Genomic DNA, 23,412 nt, shown 5'->3' on the forward strand with positions numbered 1-23,412 from the left:
ATCTGGAAATTAGAGAACATTCTTGTTACATTTTGAAGCGAGTTACTGAGCAGTGAATTGTAGGTTTACAGTTTTGTTTGAATGTTGATGGTCAAGAAGGAAATATGTTTTATTGAATTCTTTTTTTTTTTTTTTTTTACTTTTTTCAAATCTGTATACTTATTTTTACATCACAACATTGACGTTTTAAATTTTGAATTGCTGCTCTTGTCTTTTTATATTTAGATTTGATGTTCTGTGCTGGAATAAAAAACTTATTAAACTTTTTTGATGACGATGTTAAATGTTCCGTTTTCTTTTCATTTGAAGTGAAAATATTGCTGAAACTTTCTGAGAAAACTAAAGTGAGGATTAGCCCCGCCCCCTGTAGAGACGTCTGTATAGTTCGCGGAAGTAATCCGGAACTGTCGAGCTAGGCTAGTTTGCTAGCGAAAATTACGGCGGATGTTATTCTAAAACATTAAAACACGTACTTAAAATTTAGCTGCAAAGACATTTAAAGTATTTATATGTAATTTATTACATTAATTTCTACGATTTTCCTAATTTTTTCGCTATTTTACTTGGGGACAGTAATGGTTACGAGTAGCAGCTAGCATAAAGCTTTTATGTTGAAAACATAAAACCGGAAGTTGCGTTACGTTGTGACGCTGTCTAGCAGGTGAATGTTTTTACTCCTTGAACTGTAGTTATTTCCCTCCTGTCATATCAGCAGCCCGGGGCGAAAACTATCAGATATCCTCTGTTGTTCGGTGGACTGGATGGAACATAGCGACAGATGGAGCCGAGCCGAACCGGGCCTGTCTACGTCATCCCGGGAAACGAGAGACGGCAGCACCCAGACCGACTGCAAGTTACAAGGTGGATGGATGTTTTAGCTAGTAGTTAATTATGCCTCCTCCTTGTGATGCCATAAAACAGCTGATCTGAGTGATTGTTTACAACGTGGCTCAGATCGTAGGAATAATTTATTCTAGCATTTCTGTTGATTTTTTTTTTCATCTGTAAGTGTTATCAATTTTAAATGCTGTCATAAGGCTGGGCTGATATCCAGGAAATCTACAAGGAGCATTTAATTTTACAGTGCTTGATTGTGTCATCACCACCCAGGCCATGGTCCCAGGCTGTCAAAGGTGAACCTGTTTACTCTACTCAGCCTATGGATGGAGCTGTTCCCTCAGGAGCAGGATGAGGAAAATGGGCAGAGTCAGGTCAGGGCATACAGAAAAACCTTTATTAGTGTTTTTGCATTCGCCACAATCCCTTTGCCATATTCCAGATCCGTAGAAGTGGTTTGGTGGTGGTACGGGAAGGGAAAGTGGTGGGACTTCACTGTTCAGGAGCTGATCTCCACGCAGGACAAGCAGCCATCCTCCAACACGGTGCCAGTCTGGCCAACTGTCAGCTGTTCTTCTCCAGGAGGCCTTGTGCCACCTGCCTCAAGATGATCATCAACGGTGAGCAGGACAGAAGACACATTTATTAGAAATGTCTTCTTGACTTAATGATGGCTGCTCCTTCAGCTGGAGTCCGTCAGATCACCTTCTGGCCTGGAGACCCTGAGATCAGCATGCTGACCTCAAACCAAACACACTCTCAGAGGACCTCCCAGTCGATAACAGAGGCCTCGTTAGATGCCACCGCAGTGGAGAAGTTGAAGTCCAACAGCCGTCCTCAAATCTGTGTGCTGATGCAGCCGCTGGCGCCCGGCGTGCTGCAGTTTGTTGATGAGACGTCTCGAAGGAGCGATTTCATGGAGAGGATGATGGATGATGATCCAGAGCTGGACTCTGAGAAGCTCTTCAACAGGTATTCGACCTTCACTACTGCAGGAGTTAAAAATATAATAACTGATTAACTGCTCACTTTTTAAAAATACAACAGTAATTTGTTATAATTTCAACAACTGTGTTTGTTTTTGGTGCAAAATGACACGATCTGTAAGTTTTAGTGTTCTCTGCTTTGAAAAAAGTAAAATTGGCACCCTTTTTTTTTTTTTTTTTTTTACTGTCGAGTGGCTGATTATTCCAATCATGGAGTTTTCATCTGGTTGCAATCTGCAGTTTGACCACTAGATGTCGCCACATGATAATCTCCTTTAATGAGGTCTAGTGATGCTGGATGAAAAGTTCTGTTTCCTGCTCCTCAGTGATCGCCTGAGACACCTGAAAGACTTCTGCAGACATTTCCTGATCCAAACGGATCAGCGGCACAAAGACATTTTGAGTCAAATGGGTTTGAAGAACTTCTGCGTGGAGCCCTACTTCTCCAACCTGAGGAGCAACATGACGGAGCTGGTGGAGGTGCTGGCTGCAGTGGCTGCTGGGATGCCACAGCAACACTACGGCTTCTACAGGTAGGAGACGATCTGTTCCGACTCAGCAGGACCTCTGTGTCTCTGATGTGTCTCTGACATCCCTAGAGAAGAGTCTCTGTCTCTGGATCCCCACCCTGTGGACGTGTCTCAGGCGGTGGCCCGCCACTGTATCGTCCAGGCCAGGCTTCTGTCCTACAGGACAGGTGCGTCTCCTATTGCTTTTGGTTGTTATTGGACAGTGAACTCCACGGGGCTGTCCCAGTGCATTCTGGGACGTTTTTCATCTGTAAAACTCTCTTTGATTCCAGAGGATCCCAAAGTGGGAGTGGGCGCCGTCATCTGGGCTAAAGGGCAGTCGGTAACAACTTCTTTATTAGGTGGATAATAAACAAGAGTAAATAGAGGGAGTGTCTCACCTTCTGTCCTTTGTCCCAGGCCTGCTGTTGTGGGACAGGACGTCTGTATTTGATTGGTTGCGGGTACAACGCCTACCCTGCTGGCTCAAAGTATGCCGAGTACCCCCAGATGGACAACAAGCAGGAGGACAGAGAGAGACGCAAATACAGATACATCGTCCACGCGGAACAGAACGCCCTGACCTTTAGGTCGGCTCAGACTCGTCCAGCGTGTCTCGTCTCGTCTGTCTGACCTAAAAGTCCCTCCTGCTGCTTTTCAGGACGAGGGACATCAAACCAGACGAGTGCTCCATGCTGTTTGTTACCAAATGTCCGTGTGACGAGTGCATCCCTCTGATCAGAGGAGCCGGAGTCAAACACATCTACACCTCAGACCAGGACAGGGACAAAGACAAGGGGGACATCTCCTACCTGAGGTTCGGCAGCCTGAAGGGCGTCTGCAAATTCATTGTGAGTTTATTCACTCTTTTCTTTCTGTTTACTTTTAAATGTGAGAGAAGCCTGTTTATCCTGTCGTGTTACATAGTCAGCCATGTTTGTTTTCTCTCAGTGGCAAAGGAGTCCCCCCGTGTCCTCAGCGTCGTCTCTTCACCTCACCAGTAAGTAGCCTCTTTGACCTCCCGTTAGATGTTCCTGCTCGGTTAGAAGACGTGTTTCTGTTTCAGACGGGTGTGTTGGGAAGCACGTCCGGCAGGCTGAGCAGCAGATCTACAAAAACAAGAAGCTGTGCACCAAAGGCTCCAGCGGTTCCTCCGATATCTGCTGAACATCAGACGAATCCGTCCAGCATGAACCACCAAACGGCGTTGGCTCTGCAGGTTCTGGAAGCTTCTGTTTCTGTTGTTCTTCTGAAACTGTGACATGTAGATGTTTGTTTTATTTTACTATACAAGTGAGGACTTGGTGTTCTGTGGATTCTTGTTTAAAAGGTTCAAATTTTCACATTTTGTCCTGATTTGGTTAAAGAAACAAACAGCTGATCTGTAAAGCAGGAGTTCTGGTTGGATGACAATAATCTGAAATAAAAGCTGCAAGCAGCTTCGTTCGGCCCTCGCAGCGAAGCTGCTCGCCCTCCGTCCACACCCCCTCCACTCCATCCCCGACGCTCTCCCAGCCCATCGCCCTGCAACCGGTGGCGCACGAGCACCCGTGCGTGCCAGACACCCCAGCGTGCATTTAACTGCGATCACTGTGAGCTGTCATCTCAGTGTGACTCAACCTTTCCTCCTAGCCTGCAAACAGTCCCCACTAAAACATTAGCAAAATATTCCAGCTTCGAAAGAGATTCTGTAACGTAATTGGAACAAAATGCCCGACTTCCTGTGGGATATGGAGCACGGCTCCATGAGACTTCTTTGTAGGCCCAGGCACACTACATAAGTGTGCAAAATTTCACAATGCTCAGTCAAAGCATGACTTGGGGCTAAGAGTTTTAACAGTCGTAGGGGGTGCTATTTCAGAAAAAAAGGCCACGCCCACCAGCTTATGACATCTATTTATATTGGGGGTCAGACTAGAATCACTCACCAGAAATCTTTTGGTGATATTGTGGCAAGTGAGGAAATGAGTAGCAAATGTATTTCCATGGCGTGATGGCGAAATTCGCCATGCTCCCACGGCCATGCCCTTTTTTGAAACCTGCCAGTACTAGACACCAAGTGACCCCAACTTTTGTATTGCTATTTGGCAGAGATTGCTGTTGAATAGATGAAAGGAGTCCAGTAGGGAGCTCTGAAAGTATAAGCATGGTGTGGTGACAGGTCAATGTTTGAGGCTTAGCCACACCCACACCGTTAGTTTTAGAAGATCCGTAGGTTCAGTTTTTCCCGCTTTGTCTTAAGAGTTTTCAGCAGAAGTATGAAGGCGATGGGGGGTAATGGGCGCTGTGGAGTTGACATACCATTGAAGTGTGCAAAAATCATAAAATGGCTGACTTCGACCAAAGTGGCCGACTTCCTGTGGGATATGGAGCATAGGTAGGTCCAAAGACATTACATAAGTATACAAATTTTCACAATCCTCAGTCAATGCATGACTTGGGGCTGACATTTTTATTGGACCTAGGGGGAGCTAGTGAAGAAACTAAGCCACGCCCACCTGATTTTCAGGGTAATATTTATTGAGGTTTGGATTTGTATCAATCACCTGAATTGTTGGACCGATAGCATCAGAATTGAGGAAATGAGAGGCAAACGTAATTCCACGGCGTGATGTCAAAATTCGCCATGCCCCCAAAGCCTTGCCCTTTTTTGAAACCTGCCAGTACTGGACACCAAGTGACCCCAACATGTCTACTGCTGTTTGCCAGAGATTCATGTTGATTAGGTTAAAGGAGTCAATTTGGGAGCATTGACAGTAAAGCATGTTGTGGTGACGGGTCAAAGTTTGTGGCCTAGCCACGCCCACACCGTTAGACTTTTGGAAAATCCGTAGGTTCAGATTTTCCTGCTTGGTCTTAAGAGTTTTCAGCAGAAGTATGAAGGTGATGGTGGTAAAGGGCGCTTGGGGATTGACGTACCTTTGAAGTGTGCAAAAAACACAAAATGGCGTACTTGGACCAAAATGGCTGACTTCCTGTGGGATATTGAGCATGGCTTCAAAGGAGTTTTTGTACGTCCTGAGACACTACATAAGTGTACAAAATTTCACAATCCTCAGTCAAAGCATGGCTTGGGCCTAGGGTACTAGGGGGCGCTATTTCAAAAAATTGGCCACGCCTACCGACTTTTGATTTTAAGTTTTCTTGTGGATCACTCATCAGAAATTTCGAGGCAATGGCTTTGGAATTGACTAAATGAGAGGCAATCGTATGGCCATGGCGTTACGCCGGACTTCGCCGCGCTGTCTTTTGAAAGCTCCCGTAAAGTGAGGCCCAGCAACCCCAACTTGTCTTCAGTTATCTGCTACAAGTTTGTGGTGCTTATATGAAATGGTGAATTTTGGGAAATTTCACAGTAAAACTTGACCTTTGTAGTCATGAGGAGGCAGGGCTTGTGTGACATCATCAATCGACCATTTTTCTTCGGGGGTGGTGACGAATGTCCATAGAATTTTTTTTTTAACTGCAATTCTTTCATTAATGAAATTGTAGCCATTTGAATTTTTTGGGTGAGTGCTCGAACTTTGAGGCATGGCCTCGCCCCTTCAGTATTTACGAAGTCAATTTTATGTTCTCATTTCAATCGTCCATCCCTTCTGATCGATCGCACACTATTTTTGACACGATTGTGCGAAAAATGACCAAACTGTTCAACCAAATATAGACCCTACAAATGACCAAAACGGGGTCAAAATTGCTACTTTAGTCCAAAATGGCCGACTTCCTGTTTGATATTGACCATGGGTGCAAGAGACCTTTCTGTGTGTATTGTTGAGTTCTACAAGTGTACCAAATTTCATCACTCTACTGTAAAAAATGGTCAAAGCGTAGGGGTATATTTCATTTTCCAGGAGGCGCTGTCGAGCCACTTGGTCAACTTTTACATCGCTATTGAAATAGGTAAATTTTACACACTTTCTATATTGGGCCAGAATTTGGTGAGTTTCTGGATCTGGTCAGACCTTCCAAAAGCCCTTTGAAGACGCGGAAGAAAAAAATAATAAACAGAGCAGAAACAATAGGCCTTCGCAGCTTTGCTGCTCGAGCCTAAATATGGTTGTAATTTATCAGCAGTCTAATAAAAACAAACACACACAGAAAGAATGCATTTATGGTTTTATTTATGGTGACTGTGGTACAACAGCGGCCGTTTCCACAAAGGATTCTGGGAGGAGGGAACTCATTAGCCTTGTGCAGCTGGTTTTAAACAACCCAAACTAGCTGGATTTGTTCTATTTAACTCATGAGAAACGTGGAGTAAAGTTTACCTGATTATTTTTTATTATTCCAGACAAAAAAAACATCATTCATGACTACCAGTATTTATTTGCTGATTAAATGCATTTGTTTTAAATGAAAATCAAAGTTTCATTCCTATTAAAACAGAATCACATCACATACGGATTTTTTGAATCCAGTTTCATCACCTTTCACTCGGGCCTCGCTCTGAGAAGTTTTTTTTTTTTTTTTTGGCATCAACAGCAAAGAAAAGTCCAGCGATAAAGTGTGAGGGGAGTTTTACCGCCCAACCCAAAGCGAAGACGTGCCATCCAGAGCACCTCCTCGTCCGTGTGATAACTCAGCGACTCGTGAAATAAGAGGGAAATGACCAAAACAAAAAGGCACCGCTGAATCTCCCAACACTCGCTGTACATGGCAGAAATGAAAACTATATATAAATATAGAAAAGCACTGAAAACGGATCGTTTCTATCATTGAGAAAGTGCCGCTAGCGACCAGCAGACAGAGCCGGGGATCGTACCGATACGCCACCGTTAAATTTCGATTTTATTGGCCGTTTTATTCAATCCTCCCTAACTAGTTCCACTAAAACAGCACCACCAGCTGTTGGGGTTTAGTTTTAGACAGAAAAAGCGGAATACTTTAAAATAATCAGTGGTTTTGGCAGTACAGGGTCACACTCCCATGAGAAAAAAAAGAAAAATCTTCATTGCTGTCAGAATTTGCGGCTCCTTCATGCTGATTTAAGCCCGTTTAAACAGCAGCGTGAGTTTGTGGCTCTGCGAGCTACAGGTGAAAAAAACATGATTTCATGGAAACGAAAGTACAAAAAGAAAAGAATCAGCGATCATGAACTACTCTCACAGAAGAAAAACACTTTTTAAATAGAACAACAGTTTTTTTTAATGTGTCTGCGGATAAAAAGCTGGTCTGGAGGAAAGAGGGACGTCTTAGGAGGTTGGTTTCTTCAGATCCCTAATCTGTTTTATAAGGTAGGTCTTCTCGTCGTTGAACTGCTCGTCGTCCGAGCGATCATTCTGGAAGTTGTTAAGGAAGTCGATTAGTTTGGTCTGGTTTTTGAGCAGGATGTCGACGATTGGCTGCGTCTTGTTGGGGTTCGCCACGAACACCTGGAGAAAGGAAACAGGTGGGAGGTCAAAGTCACATCTGATGACCTCGCTTGACTTCTGTCATCACTGTAACCTTTAAAACGAGAAGTCAAAGGAGCCGCAGGAGGACTGAGGAGCTAACGACTAGTTTGAGTGCAGTCAACACCGAAATGCAAAAACCTGTTAGCTCATCAGTCTTGTCATATCTAAACTCAGTTTCTCAGAACTGAGGCCTTTCCAGGTATAATAAAGTTTTATTTTGCAAATAAACTCTTTAAAATGGCAAAAAATCAAGTTTTGGCCCTCATTGTGACTTTGTAAGGCCCCCGCAAGAATTCCTAGAGTTAATGTAGAGCATTTTTATCATCACCCTAGCGTGTCTACTCCGAATGCAACAAAAATTATTAGTATTAAAAAAAATTTTGCATTTAAAAATATTTTTTTCAGATTTATTTTCATTTATTCGCAAATAAAAACAAAAAATGAAAAAGGAACAGAAAGAAGCAAAACTTATGTTATCTGTTCCCCTTAACCAAAATAAATACAAATGACAAAGTTATTATAATTAAAAAAAAATGTCTGACCTGGTTTACCGTTTTAACTTTGGCAAAAAATGGAGAAAACAAATAAGCACACAAAAACATTTTTTTTCTTCTAATAATGAAAGGAGAAAACAATCAATGCAAAACAAAACACACAAAAATTAGAACATCCCGATTTTGTGGCTCCCAAGGACTATCAATCTATCCCTAAGGCAGGATTAAGATTCCTCAATAGAAAACATGTTTTATATAATCTTACACCGGATTATCGCCACCTGGTGGAATATGACAGTACTGCAAGAGGTAGGTGCAGTTATGTGTTTAAAAAATAATCAGATTCTTTTCTAATGCATCAGAGTTTAAAGAGTTAAAACTGTGTGTGTGTGTGTGTGTGTGTGTGTGTGTGTGTGTGTGTGTGTGTGTGTGTGTGTGTGTGTGTGTGTGTGTGTGTGTGTGTGTGTGTGTGTGTGTGTGTGTGTGTGTGTGTGTGTGTGTGTGTGTGTACCTTAAACACATGGAAGGCCTCAAACTGGATGTTGGGACTCTTGTCTCTGAGCAGATTCATCATCAGCTTGAGGTTTTCGGGCTTGCTGATGTAACGCGTCATCACCGTGAAGTTGTTCCGGTCCAATAACAACTCGCCCAGAAGCTGCAGGACACATTTTATCGTTTTGAGTTCGCCACCCTGACGTTTTCTCAGCTGACTCGAATCAATCATGAGTCAAACCTTCAGAGACTGTCGCTTTGTGACGTAGTTGTCCGAGTGGAGCAGCTTCTCGTAGTCTGCAAACACCTGCGATCAAACAGGGAGAAAACAACATTATTTTAGCAGATTTCACATTTTCAGGCCGCTGTTTGAACGAATGAAATGTGTTTGACGTTTAGAGTCTTATCTCCTTTTTTATCTTTGAACCGGTGAATAAAACTACACATTTACTGGCAGAAACCGGCTTTCATGGCTGTAACTTTATCTGGAGCAGCGATCATTTTAGATCACTGCCTCTATTGAGTCCATGTGATGTCTCCTGACATCTGTCAACACGCTAAGCAGCTAAAGAGGGGGTCTGTGCACCGGACGTGAAGCCGGGGTCCTTCATGTGAAAGGGTCCCCTCAGCTTATGGAGGCAGATGCACAAGAGCTGCCTTGTAGCGTTTTTACGCTGTTTCTTGCTCTCCTTTAGTTTATGTCGGTCCAAATCACCGACCAGACGTTGATCCGTGTGTTTGCTGAAGAGTGTGTAAGGCTGATCACTCACAGCATCGTAGTTCTGCCCCAGGTACTCGGCCACGAGCACTTTGTGTCTTGTGAGGAGGTCCTGTGAATAAAAACACATCTTGGATTTAAAATGCAGCCTTAAAACAGCAGGTAGACTTCGTTCATGCTTGTAACTCTTAAGGATTTTTTTCTGGATAGACGGTGCCTTAAAAGTAGCGAAGGCGTCGGAGGCGATGTCGAAAGTGGACATCTCCACGTAGCCGAAGAAGTTGTGGAAGTCGTCAGAGTGAAGGACGATCTTGGCGAGCGGCTCGTGGCGGATGCACTCCCTCAGCATGATCCCACAGTTCAGTGCCACCTGGGGCGTCTCATACCTGCACACACACACACACACACACACAGAGAGAGCATCGTGTTGGTGACTCAGACCTTCACCCGTGTGTGTGGAGCGGGTGTTGGTCTCACCCTTTCAGCAGGATGAACAGAACCTCCTGGTGGGAGCAGAAGTATTCCACCGTGGGACACCTCGTCCCGATCTGCCTCCTCAGGATGTTGTTAAAGATCTGACACACATCTTTTTTACCCTGAAACGACAAAACCAAAGTGTTAATTTCCCACGCTTGCTCTTTTCTGATCCATCGGGGAGCTGCCTCGCTCCTCACCTCGAAGTCTATGACCTGCAGGTTTTCTACCAGAGAGATCAGCAGGCCGCTGTTGTACAGCTCCTGGGCCAACTGGGCCACCGTCTCAGTGTGCGGCTCCTTATCGTTGCTGCCGTACAGAATCTCCTTCATGGACACTAGACACTTGGACACCTCATCGGACGCCTGGACGTTTGACGGGAGAAACATGATGAAAGGATTATGCCTCAGAGAGGCTGAAACGTCTTCACGGAGCCGTGTCAGGTTCTAAACTCTGGTTTCACAGAGTCCCGTCACCTCCAGCCGCCGTCCAGACACGCCCACACCTGGAGACAGTTTCTCACCTACCTTGTCTGCCTTTTTATCATGTTTGACCAGAATGGCCAGGTTCTCCTTCAGGGTCTTCACGATGTCTGCGGGACTCTTGTGGGGTTTACCGAACAGCGGCATGACGAAGGAACACGCAAACGCCCAGGGACCTGAACAACACACACACACACACACACACACACACACACACACACACACACACACACACACACACACACACACACAGTGAGAAACAACGTGACGACCAAAGAAAACACCTCCGAGACTCTTCTTCTAAAACAGACATAAATGGGGCAGAATGACAACCATTACTCAACTCTGCCACCTCCTGGTGTAAACCGATAAATGCAGTCGACTTAAATTTTGAACTTTTGTGATTTATAACGTTTCTCTAATAAACCCCCCCATAAATTAATTTTATATTTATCTCGGTTATGCATGAAGCACGTTTCTAAAACTTCTGAGGCTCTTTCAGAAGACTCAAAGTCCCATATGTGGCTAAATCACAGAACTGCATGCAAGTCCGATTCATTTTAAGTAGTTAGATTGCTGATCAGAGTTTTAAAACCACAAAACACATTTAGTTGTGTTTGTGCATTTTTTACAACAGTCTCATTCAGATCGGTGTAACTGAGCCCAGTTTAAAGTGTTAGTCACCCCCAAATCAACGTTCTTGCTGCCAAACCATATAAACGAGTCTAATGGTGCTTCAGACATATGCAGTCATTGCATCCTATTTTAAATGTAAAAATTCTGCCTAAGACCAGCAATATTGTACTCTCTTCAGGTTAAAACCCTACACTACATTGAATTTGAATCGGTCATTTCTTACGGCTAAAGCCTGATTTATGCTTCTCCGTCTGCGTCAGTGCAGAGACACGCAACGCCATTATCCGTCCTTGCGTAGGGCTCCGGCAGACACGCAAGTACGTACGGAGTCGAGCCCACTTTTTTAAACATCCGTCGAACAAAACAGATTACGCAAGCTTGTGATTGGTCAGGACGCCGCTGTTGTTTACAGCGCCGCCATTGCAAAGAGAGCCGAGGATAACTAGCGGCAGACACGGAGAAGCTTGAAGAATACCTCGCGAAAAAACTCTAAAAATATGAACGTTTCATCCTCCCGTGACTGGAGGAGTGAAAAGATGTGCAGCAAGCGTTTTATTTGTGGACGGAAATTACAGGAAACGTGGGTTTAGAGGTGGCGAGCGCATGAAGCGGTGGGAGAATGAGAGACAAATATGTCCGTGTTAAAAGTCTCTTATATACACAAAAAACACAATATGAACACACGATCTTGGACCGATACATGACAGGATACCACAGAACAGCGCTACGTCCTCTGTTGTCCTGCCGGGGAATTGCTTTGCAACACTCCCCAGGAGACGGAGAAGTATGAAAGCAAAACGCTTCCATCAATCCGTGCGTGTCTGTCCCTTGCGGAGCTGACGGAGAAGCATGAATCAGGCTTTAGAGGTACTATATTATGTGCTGGCTAGACCACTCGTGAAATGATACGACTCTCGGCTGCTTGCCTCTTAAAAAAAATCGTACTCCAATTGAACGAGGTGGAGAGAAATCCTCCAGCCTGCTGCTGTTTCTGCTCTGACTGGGAAGCGTGTGTGTGTGTGTGTGTGTGTGTGTGTACATGCTCATGCTAATTAACGGCTCGTTTCTCTGACAAAGAAACTGAGGCAACGCCTTCTTTAGGCGCATCTTTTAAACAGCAAATGTGGGCGGAGTAAGACTCTGGTCAGGGGGTAACTTGCACTTTAAGGTTGAGCAGGTTGTATTAATTACATGGCGGGACGTAATCGGTAAGAAAAAAACGGGGATCATTCGGGACTTATTTGACTCTAGTACTCCCAGAATGCCTGGGAGTGTTTGAGCCTCAACAGCAGATGGAGGTCATTCAAGTATTTGAGTTTCTGGCTAATTTTACCACCAGAAACTGTGAATTTCTGTGTTAAAATGTCAAAAAATAAAAATTAATTGGTTCAACTGTTACTGGGTTTGTGATTATTAAGCTTAAGTAAAATAATTTGTTCTTTTCTGAGCCTGTGACAAATAAAACTATCCAAAAGGAAGACTTTCAGGTCAGGAACAACTTGTGACTCTTAATCCTGATCATGTAAAAGGGCATCCACCCTCCCCCCCCCCCCCCCCCAACCTCTCCGTCTTTATTGTCTTCGTCAGGAAAACAACTGAAACTACACCGGAGTTCAACTGCAGCTAAAGTAAGAAAACATCCCAAAGTCGTATCACAAGGTTTCCACCTGACAAAAACTAAATCTCTGCTGATTTTATTCACTTTTCACAACAAAGACCTTTAGTTTCTGCATGAACGTCTGACTATCTGGTTAAAATCAGATGTTTTTAGGTAAAACCTGGAGGAGCAGCAATTACTTTGTACATGTTCTCTTTGTTTATCACTTAAAAGTCAAGCTGAACTTAATTTAAAAGAGTTAAAAGTCTTTTTATGTGAGACAGTTTCCTTTCCTGTATTTTGCCTTCAAGGATAAATAAATAAATGACTCCCTCTAGCTCATGTGTAGTCATCGTTTTGGCTTTAATGTTCATGCTTTTGGAGTTGAAATACTTCCTGTTTTACTTTAGACGATGACACGATGTATCCTTTGTCAATATTTGCTAAACCAACAACAAGGAAGTGCTTAAAAACACACAAAAGGCACGTGGTTTCCTGCTTTTTAACAGTTTATCACCGATAATAACCAGCCCTGCTGTCTGTAATTATTACAGAACGAGGTCCAAGAGGTCAGTTTTAATCAGGTTTCAGAAACCGTGAAGCTGAATCAGCTGGTTACTGTAAAACCTTCATTTTCCTCCATTAAAACCAACAAAATGTTATGCAATCAGATCAATCTGAGGCCTGCTGGATCCCTGCTGTCTGACTGGACAAACTGTTTATTATGATCTGCACTGACAATGACTAACTTCTACAAAGCACACATCGGATACAATTTATGTCAGCAGGTGGCAGAGTTAAGCTGTTCAGTGGTAGAAATAACTGATAATACTAAAACAACATATGATATCATACTTGTACATCGTTGTATGTGATCATGCCTTTTGGACAGGAATCACTTTGTGAAATTCAGACATCAGTTTGAAAAAGATGCAATCACCAACAGACAATGTTGCCATAGCAGAAACAAAAAGCTGCTATGAGATGTGAAAAGCTGCTATAAAAGAAGTGAAAAGCTGCTATAAAAGAAGTGAAAAGCTGTCATAAGAGAAGTGAAAAGCTGCTATAAAAGAAGTGAAAAGCTGCTATAAAAGAAGTGAAAAGCTGCTATAAAAGACGTGAAAAGCTGCCATAAAAGAAGTGAAAAGCTGTCATAAGAAGTGAAAAGCTGCTATAAAAGACGTGAAAAGCTGCTATAAAAAAACGTGAAAAGCTGCTATAAGAAAGGTGAAAAGCTGCTATAGGAAAAGTGAAAAGGTGCTATAAGCAGGCGCGCAGATAGGGTGGGGGACGGGGGGGGATCTGTCCCCCCCAGATTCAGATCGACCCCGATTCGTCTCCCCCCCCCCCCAAACTAAGGCCAGAAAGAAAACTAAATCGGAGGTTTAGTGCTTGAAGCTCCTTTTTCCAATTACATTGAATGCAGCATGACGTAAACAAACACTGACTCCAGAGGCGCCATAGTGGTTGCTGCTAGGTTGCAGAATGAAGCGACAAAGGCGAGCAATGATTACTGCGTATTTAAAAAAGACCAACAGTGTAAGTAGGTGGGACTGATCTGGTCCATTTATGCATGTTGGTTCTAGTTTCAGTACGTTGTTGTCAGTGTTGGGACTTGCTCTTTAAAAGCGCCAAAGCCTCATTGCTGACTTTAACAAGTCTCATCTACAAATATGATCCCTCATGAAGTTACTACTTTACACCAGAAGATAGTGGAGATGTGGAACCTTCAGGCTGAGCAAAGTTTGGGAGTTTTTAGAGTTTGAAAAATGCCTCCCGCCGTGAGCTCCCAGTCGGGGAGAGGAGGAGATGTGCGCAGCATGAAGAGCGTAAATATTAGATAAAACGTATAATTGCCGGCAGGTCTGGTCTTTGTTGACTGATCACTTTGTCTTGTCATGACTGACTCTGATTATGAAGCAGAATATTGACTCTGATGAAGAAATTCACTCATCCAGCCGGGACGATTGACGCTGCTGCAGCATCAGACAGCTGGTGCTGCACGAGAGGTGTGTGGAGTTTACGAGCTCCAAATGTTGGGTTTGATGTTGGTTTAACCTTCTCTGGGACGTGATGGATGTAGAAATAATGGTAAAACACAGCAAACGTGACAGACGTAGAGACAATGTAAAAAAAAAAAAAAGCCGTAAAAAGAGGCAGATGCCGATGCGTTATGTATGGAAGTCAAGTGTGCCACATAATCATAAAAAAAGTAAAATATAAAATTTTAAAAGAGATTTATATATTTATATATAAATTAAAACTTTCCAAATATAATGAAAGTTTATAAATAACGTAAAAATACGAAGGAACATCTGTTGGCTGAAAAGTTTGGGAACTACTGCTCTAAGTGATAAGTGAATTTCCTTTTTTAGATATATTTTATGAGCAGTTTTTTAGGGCTTTTATGTTTTCTGTAAAGATCGGTATGCTGAAAATCATTTAATGTTTTGCATAAAGCATGAGGTTTTGGTTAGTAATTGATTGGAAGAATAACAAATGACTGAATTAAATAGTGGGGCGCCTCTGTCAGTGCGCCCCAGGGCAGCGGTGGCTACATTGTAGCTCATCACCATCAGTGTGTGAATGTGTGTGTGAATGGAGGAATGATACACTGTAGTGTAAAGCACTTTGGGAGGCGCTATACAAGTGCGGATCATGTATCATTTATAGTGTTGATCAGGCAGAGCTTTGTTGCCAGCGTTCCACTGCATAATGGCTTCAAACACGTATATAAAAGTTAGTTTTTACGTAAACCATTGGAGGAAATTACACAAACTGACTGAGCTCTAGTTAAAGCTCTTGCAATAGTGTGTGTGTGTGTGTGTGTGTGTGTGTGTGTGTGTGTGTGTGTGTGTGTGTGTGTGTGTGTGTGTGTGTGTGTGTGTGTGTGTGTGTGTGTGTGTGTGTGTGTGTGTGTGTGTGTGTGTGTGTCGTCGGACCCCCCAAGGTGCTTTACAACACAGTCATTCACCTATTCACACGTTGCTATAAAAGCTGCTATAAGAGAAGCTAAAACCCGATATGAGAAGATAAAAGCTGCTATAAAAGGAGCAAAATACATCTATAAAAGAAGTGAAAAGCAGCTATGAAAGAAATTAAAAGTTGCTATAAAAACAAAAGGCAGTTATAAGAGAAGTGACAAGCTGCTATAAAAGGAGTAAAATGCATGTACAAAAGAAATTAAAAGCTGCTATAAAAGAAACAAAAAGGTGCTATAAGAGAAGTGAAAAGCTGCTATAAGTTACATTTTGGTCCTTGCATTAGTAGAGTAATGGCTTCTAATCTTTTGATGGTCATTTTGTATATTGTGGATTTAATGCTGAGGTTGTATTTGAAGAAAATTGTGAATCGAATTGAAATAGCCATTTTTGCCAGAAAAATCGCAATTCCATTTTTTCCTAAAATTACCCAGACCTAGTAAAAAACAAATGCTTGTACTAAAAGCTCATTTCTCCTATCTGTAAATCTATGTATGGCATCAATGGAACTAAATGTTTCCCGCTCAATTTTTTGGACTAGTTGGTGGACTCAGAACAAGCCTAGCATTCTTTCTCGGCTTTGCCCTGATCGAACAGCTTTTGTTGCATCACTTCATTGACTGAAGCTGCCAGAATCTCAGCAGGCGGCTCTGACGACTAATAAACAACATTCCAGTGCAGCCAAACAATGAAGAAGGAGAGATGCTGTCACACATACTGGACACATCATTCAAGAGCGACAGAGGAAACTACGGGATTATGAGCCTGTAGAAGAACCTAAAACAACTAACTCTTCAGCCATATTTACACCTTCATTGGGCTCTGATGCTTCACATATTTGTTATAGCAGCACAAAAGTACAAGAAAACATCTGGATATGGGATTTAGTTTATAACACAGCTCAAACGTACAGATTTTTGGTGCTAAATTTAGCAGAAAACACCAAGGTGAGGGAAATAGATAATGTGTTCAATATCCAACTGATTTAGGGAATCTTTTTGCATTTTATGGATTAAAAAAAACATTTAACTCTTCACGTGAACTACCTGATGTGTAATTGTCTCATTTGTGTTAATCAGTGAAACATTTAGAAGCTATTAACGACAATAATTTTGAGGATGCACAATATGTCGGTATCGGCCCATGTTAGTCATTTTTTAACATATCGGTATCGATCTGATACATTAAACTGGGCCGATATTAACAACCAATATATTTTCCATCTTGCTTCCATTTGTTTTATCAGTTTCAGAGGGTGGGGTGTGTGTGTGTGTGTGTGTGTGGGGGGGGGGGGGGGTAATTTGTTTAGTCACATGACAGTGACTGTGATCATCTCAGAAGCGGAAATGTGTGTGCATAATAACGTCAATTCAACTTTGATAATTGTCATTCTACACAAAATATGCAGATTTTAGAAGCATTAATGTCAGTATATCGTTTTCGGTAAATATTGCTTATTGGACATAACGGTGATATTAATATCAGATATCGGCCCTAAAATTTCATATCGGTGCATCACTAATAATTTTACCTGATTTTTTACCCAGATTTGGAGATTAGGTTAGTCAAAATTACGTTTTAGGAAGGAAGGAAGGTAAATAAAGGTTAATAAAGATTAGATAGATAGATAGATAGATGATAGATAGAAGATAGATAGATAGATAGATAGATAGATAGATAGATAGATAGATAGATAGATAGATAGATAGATAGATAGATAGATAGATAGATAGATAGATAGATAGATAGATAATACCTTTGTTGCAGCATAGAGGACAGTACAGTCAGAAAAACAGGTAAGACAAAAACACATAATTTGATTATTAAAAAACAGTAATATTTAAAACATATATATAAAACTAACTACAGAAAACCACAATCTTCCTCATTTAACGGCCAGCTGCAATGGCCTCATTATAAAATCTAACCTCTGCTGGGAGAAATGATCTTCTGAACCTTTCCCTCACGCAGCGTGGACGCAGCAACCTGCTACTGAAAGAGCTATTCAGTGCTGCCAGAGGCCGGTGCATGGGGTGGGAGATGTTATCCATCAGAGAAGAGAGCTTGGCCACCATTCTCCGCTCAGTCACCACCTCCACTGGGTCCAGAGGGGCTCCAAGAATGGAACTGGCCCTCTGGATCAGTCTGTTTAGCATTTTCCTGTCCCTATAGCTGAGATGCTGCTACCCCAGCCAACCATGCCGTAAAAAACCGCTGAGGCCACAACAGCATCGTCAAAGGTCTTGAGTAGTAGACCCTGGACTCCTAAAGACCTAAGCCTCTGCAGCAGGTACAGCCTGCTCTGCTCTTTTTTGTAGAGAGCTGCTGTGTTATCTGACCAGTCCAGTTTATTATTTAAATGAACACCAAGGTACTTGTAGGTCTCAACAACTTCAATGTCCATTCCTTGGATGTTCAGTGGCCAGTGAAAATCTACCACCAGCTCTTTGGTTTTTCCGGTGTTGATCTGGAGGTAGGTTTGCTTACACCAATCCACAAAGACCTGAGTCAGCTCCCTGTACTCTTTGTCATCCCCGTCAGTAATGAGGCCGACTATTGCCGAGTCGTCAGAGAACTTTTGGAGGAAACAACTTGTAGAGTTATAGGAAAAGTCAGCGGTGTAGATGGTAAACAAAAATGGTGCCAAAACTGTTCCCTGCGGGGCACCGGTATTGCAGATAATTCTGTCCGACACACAGCCCAGAGTCCTCACATACTGTGGTCTATTCGTGAGGTAGTCAAAGATCCATGACGTGAGGTGCTGCTCCACTCCCAAATGTTCCAGCTTGTCCCTCTTGATCTCTGGTTGGATAGTATTAAAAGGACTTGAGAAATCAAAAAACATGATCCTCACAGTAGTTCCCTTGCCATCGAGGTGGAAAAGGGAGCGATGCAGAAGATGGATAATTGCATCCTCCACCCCAATCCCAGGCTGGTAAGCAAACTGCAGTGGATCCAAGGATGATCTCACCTGAAGCCTAAGCTGCGTGAGGACCAGCCGCTCCAGAGTCTTGATTAGGTGGGAAGTCAGAGCCACCGGCCTGTAATCATTTAGATCTTTACAGGCCGGTGGCTCCGACTTCAGATTGTTTAATCTAAGTTAGGAAGGAAATGTAAAGTTCAGTCCCGTTTTCTCCAGATCCATTAAGGTTAATGTCAATAAAAAGTTACGGTGGAAGTGAGGTTTAAGGTCAGTACAGGTACTTTCCTGATGTAGAGTCAAACAGGCCTATGTTGAGAGAGGATATGAAGCCCACAGCTCCTGATCAGATTTGTCTGGAATGAATATTTATCAAGTTTTCACAGGGAAAACTTTCAAACTAAAAGCACAACTCAGGGAGTGGGTCATTTGTTCTTAAACATAAGAAACTATTTTGCTTTCTGATTGACTAATCGTGTAATATGCTAATTCTAATGTGTCATCTATTACTTAAATTCATTTAGTCATTCTCTAGCTTTAGCCATTTCATTCATTCATTAACTTTCCATTTACATTTTTAACTACAGATGAACAGAAACAAGGTCACTGCTAATCATAATTAGACTAAATTTTATAATCTGGTTTATTTTTAGGTGACAGGGGTGTCTGTGAATGCACCATTGTAAAGCAGCAATTTAAAGAATGTGACATTTTTCACACTACTGAGACTATGCTTTGTGGTACTTTTATTTTGAAAATCCCCACCTTTTCTCCAGGCTAGCTTGATGCTACTTGTCCAAACGAAGAGAGGAGAAAAAAAGGAAAAACAAAATACACAGTCGGTATTTGCGTTGCTCAAGACTTAAATATCCCACCTTACTAGAAAGAGTAGGAGCTAATACGGTAGACGGGTGTGGAAAACACGCATTCTGCCGCATTAGCAGTCCCAGACAGGCTACACCCCTCTCCCTCCAGCCACACTGCCTTTTTGTGTGACAGGTTTCCAAAGCTAACTACAGATGTCTGCATCACAGCAGAAACCACTGCATGGACAGGGAGGACATTAGGGGCTCCAATGTGTCACAGTCGTAAGACATTTCAGTGAAGTTACAAACCCTGCCAAAGGCAGCGACATCCCACTATTACATTAGCTAGAGGTGATACTTACAGAGAAGATGTTAGGGTGTCTTTAAACGAGTCGCCCGCTTCTGCCCCGGGTTATATCGCAGCCGAGATCCCAGTCAAGCGTCTGCGTTCGCGCCGAGCGAGTTAGCTGGCCACGCAGTCGGCTAGAAATGCGAGCGATATAATTTAAAATGTGAGGAATCTGTTAAGAAGGGAGTGTAGAATTCCATCTGTTCGCTCTCCAGCAGTCTGCCAAGCTAGCCTGGGTCAACTCTATCTGTACTTCCGGAGCTGACTTTCACAATAAAAGTGGAGACGACGCTTTACTGGGGAAAAATGTCCTAGTAGGTTTGTAATAAAACATATTGATACTATCGAGAGTCTGCTTGAAGTTATTTAATGTGAAAATCACTCAAACTCTGGCATTCCCAGCCTTTCACGTGAACGTTTTTGGTTTATAGCGCAAAATGCACAACTTCCGGTTTTCATCTGGCGCATCCTTGCTAACTTGACAAATCTGTATCTTTCCAGCAGCGGCAGACTCGCGTCCTCATCCTCTCACTTTTAACCTTTCCTAGCATTTTTACTGGCGCATTGCCCAATTATAAGAACCTAAATAAACACAATTGTGCTGCAATTCACTATATATTCATTTATAACGACTTTATTCATACGTAATGTTCGATTTTTAAACAATTATGGCGGAAATCAAACCAACAAACGATGTAAAGATCGGTTAGAAAACTAATTGGAACGCAGCCCAGCTAACGCATGACTTTCTGATCTGGAAACGCCCATTGGAGGCAAGAAACCACGTGACTGAGAACGAAACTCCTAAAATGTGACCAAATAATTTGCGTTTAAAAGCTAATTGAAACATTTTAATAATAAAAGGTGAATTATCATAGAGGAAACCATCTTTATTAAAGCTGCTTTCATTTCAAGTCAGAATACATATGTACAAATATACAGATAAGTCTCATAATTACATTTTTATTTCACCACCATACTCAGAAGATATACAGTAAGAAAATAAACAGTGGTTGCTGCAATGTGCTGCATAAACAGAAACTTAAAAAATAGAACCCTCTCGCGTCTCTTCAGCCTCAGTGTCAAAAAATACTAAATATTCAGTTATTATGTGATTGTGATCCAACTCTGACAAGTTTAGTGCCCGTGTCAGCTTTTCTTTTTTTAAAGGGCAGGAAAATAAAGTTTCATAATAAAAAAAAAGACATCTTTATTGTTCTGGAGGTTTAAAATGTGGGACAAACAGACACGATGCAGGTTCTTTTGAGTAAAAACAGCATGAGGTATACAGGTGACACCTATACACGTGTTACACTGATCCAACATAAGGCCTGTAAACTAGAGTCTTCCTTTGTCTTCATGAGCAGGAGCAAAGTCAAGGTCTGATAAACGGGAGAGGTTCAGCATAGTCCTGCTACTAAAAAGAAAGGGAAGAATGTAGTTTACAGCGCCTTGTGCATACAGGAGGAATATAAATTCAGTGTTTATCTGTGTGTGTGTCAAATTCCCACGAGGAATAGTCAGACTTTTATTGCATTTCTGATACTCGACTATGATCAGCTACATTCCAGCTGAGCCAGCCCATGATTTAGGCGTAAAGACTGTGGAGAGGCAGGTCTAGGCCCTGGTCGGTATAGGAAAAAAAAAACCTGGCTGCTGTCACATGCCTGAATGGGGCTGGGAGCAAAAAAGAAAAAAAAAAAAAAAAAAAAAAAAAAAGGAGGACAAAGCTTTCTTTGTGCAAGTACAGGTGGGGACAAAGACAGAAAAACAAACAGGGAGAATACTGAGATCCACGACCCAATCAGAGGAGCTCCCGCACAACAAAAGCTGACATGTTCTTTTACTTCGGCGACTTTGTGATGCTATTTTTTTCTGTTTCCTAAATCACACACACACACACACACACACACACACACACACACACACACACACACACACACACACACACACACACACACACACACACACACACACACACACACACAGAGGAATGTGTGCACCTTTAGTCGACACATGCAGGTATGCAGTCACACCTGCTTGCCCGCATATCTTCTGGGGTTTCCTGAGAGGTTAATGCAATTCAGAGGCAAACTCCTATTTTTTTACTTTCTCAGGAGCTTCAAAAGATGTCCAAGCTGCCGTTTTTATTAAGTGCAAGGTGTGCGGCCCCGCTCCAGGACACGCTTGACAGCATTGTTCTAGTTGCGGCCACCTGCCACTTTTCACAGTGAGTGATCAGCGTCTGACACTAAAGCTGTTACATCACGTGAATTGCCTATTTTAGAGTATCTATGCAAGCTCCAGAGGAAAATCTGCCACCGTGCCGCCATGTCCTCGGCCTGACGGGAACCGGCTGGCCTCCAGCGGTGCAGATCTTCTAACCGTCCGTTTTAGATGCTACATAATCACAACATGGCGCTGAACACCTGTTCAGTAAACGAAGACCATGCGCCAGTTTGACAGGAGGTGATGAGATAAAAATCCAAACACTGGTTTTGTTTTCCTGATTGCTCCAGGTTAAAAAGGCGGGACGGTGACCTCAGCTCAGGGTTTGATGTCGGAGAAGCTGGTGTAGGTCTCGCTGCAGCTGGAGGACGTGCTGAGGTTCCCGGAGACGCTGCCATCTGCAGGACAAATGCACAACTTCTCTACATGTTCCCGGAGGAGTTTCAAATCACAAGTGGTGTTAACGGAGCCCACCTGAGCTGCTGAGGGATTGTGAGGACTTGGACTCGGAGATGAGGCTGAGGAGGTTTGCAGCTGCCACCCAGCCCTCGTTACTGCTGCGGAGGTTCTTCACAAACCTACACAAGATCAAACACGCATCACTATCACGACAGCAGCTATCAGAGGAGGAGTTTTGCTGAATCCAGGCTCAGGTGAGAGGAGGGATTAGTTCCATTTTTTGCTACTTCGCCTCCACACATCACCTTGTAGAAATCAATAATCCCACAATATTCCAGGAAATTCTGTTTCGTTCTCACTACAGTAATCTTCGTTTGGCTTTAAACTCCTGAAATACGGGCAGAAAGAAGGGTTTTGTTTTTCTTAAAGGAGAAAAAAGCCCAGAAATCCTTGAAAAAGCTGCATAAAAACCAGCCTACTATATACACCATCTGGTCTAGGTCTTTTAATGGTCTTTTTCACATTTAACACAGAACTGATAACAGTTAGACACAAAAACCACTAGAAAATCTACTTTTCTACAGCTTCATCGCTCTTAAAATGACTCATAAAAGTCTTTGGACCAGATTAAAAGGATGTCTTATTTGTTTTTCTCAGCAAAATCAAACTTAAATGGACCAGAACATTGGCTGGTGATTGGAATCGGCTCATCATCAATGTGAAAAATCCCTGAGCACACATTCTCTCCAACCATGAAAGGAAAACAGAGCTTCCATGTGGAGATTTTCACTATTAGATGCACATTTTTAATAAATCAGATTTGGTTTCTGATGTGGTTCTGTCAGAAAACTCAGAATCAGCTCAAATCTGCATCAGCAGAGCTTTATTATAAAAAAAATCACAAATTGGTACTGGTCCTAAAAACAAGAATCGGTGCATCTCTATAACATAATCCATGACCATTATCAGGTTTTATGGGTGTCATGCTGCAGAAAATCAATAGCATAGATTATAAATAATCCTGGAGTCATAGCCATACCTTAGACGCAACGGCTCATAGGAGTTATACGCAGCGCCTAGCTTGTGCTGCAACATTAAAGACCAAATTCA

The 23,412-nt window shown here is 42.6% G+C and overlaps 3 protein-coding genes across 10 annotated transcripts in view; 1 reads left to right on the forward strand and 2 right to left on the reverse strand.

The window, feature by feature from the left end:
• The first annotated feature begins 625 nt into the window (after window positions 1–625).
• Window positions 626–3,675, forward strand: cdadc1 (cytidine and dCMP deaminase domain containing 1). Of its 2 annotated transcripts, none has more exons than XM_015952669.3 (11): window positions 626–861; window positions 1,111–1,211; window positions 1,280–1,457; window positions 1,524–1,809; window positions 2,150–2,356; window positions 2,423–2,520; window positions 2,626–2,675; window positions 2,753–2,922; window positions 2,994–3,183; window positions 3,284–3,332; window positions 3,399–3,675. In XM_015952669.3, exons 1-11 carry the CDS (start codon window positions 762–764, stop codon window positions 3,497–3,499), a joined length of 1,530 nt encoding a protein of 509 aa, XP_015808155.1. In that variant the 5' UTR covers window positions 626–761; the 3' UTR covers window positions 3,500–3,675. The 2 variants fall into 2 exon arrangements, with proteins under 2 accessions (XP_015808155.1, XP_015808156.1); XM_015952670.3 differs by having other exon boundaries at window positions 724–861; window positions 1,085–1,211.
• Window positions 3,676–6,758: 3,083 nt separating this feature from the next.
• Window positions 6,759–19,898, reverse strand: cab39l (calcium binding protein 39-like). Its single transcript, XM_015952671.3, has 9 exons — window positions 19,688–19,898; window positions 10,431–10,561; window positions 10,104–10,268; window positions 9,907–10,025; window positions 9,647–9,815; window positions 9,482–9,541; window positions 8,953–9,018; window positions 8,731–8,874; window positions 6,759–7,704 (listed from the first exon to the last, which is right to left on the reverse strand). Exons 2-9 carry the CDS (start codon window positions 10,530–10,532, stop codon window positions 7,525–7,527), a joined length of 1,005 nt encoding a protein of 334 aa, XP_015808157.1. The 5' UTR covers window positions 10,533–10,561; window positions 19,688–19,898; the 3' UTR covers window positions 6,759–7,524.
• A 2,097-nt stretch (window positions 19,899–21,995) lies between these two features.
• Window positions 21,996–23,412, reverse strand: part of mcf2la (mcf.2 cell line derived transforming sequence-like a) — a 62,677-nt gene continuing 61,260 nt past the window's right edge. For 6 of the 7 annotated variants that reach the window (XM_015952662.3, XM_015952665.3, XM_015952661.3 and 3 more), the window contains 2 exons: window positions 22,378–22,481; window positions 21,996–22,301 (listed from right to left, as the gene is read on the reverse strand). In XM_015952662.3, the coding sequence (XP_015808148.1) occupies window positions 22,222–22,301; window positions 22,378–22,481 (184 nt within the window). In that variant the 3' untranslated portion in view covers window positions 21,996–22,221. The remainder of the gene's footprint in view (window positions 22,302–22,377; window positions 22,482–23,412) is intronic. The other variant, XM_054743118.2, reaches the window with a different exon arrangement.

This window comes from Nothobranchius furzeri, chromosome 14 (assembly GCF_043380555.1).
Source record: "Nothobranchius furzeri strain GRZ-AD chromosome 14, NfurGRZ-RIMD1, whole genome shotgun sequence".
NCBI lineage: Eukaryota > Metazoa > Chordata > Actinopteri > Cyprinodontiformes > Nothobranchiidae > Nothobranchius > Nothobranchius furzeri.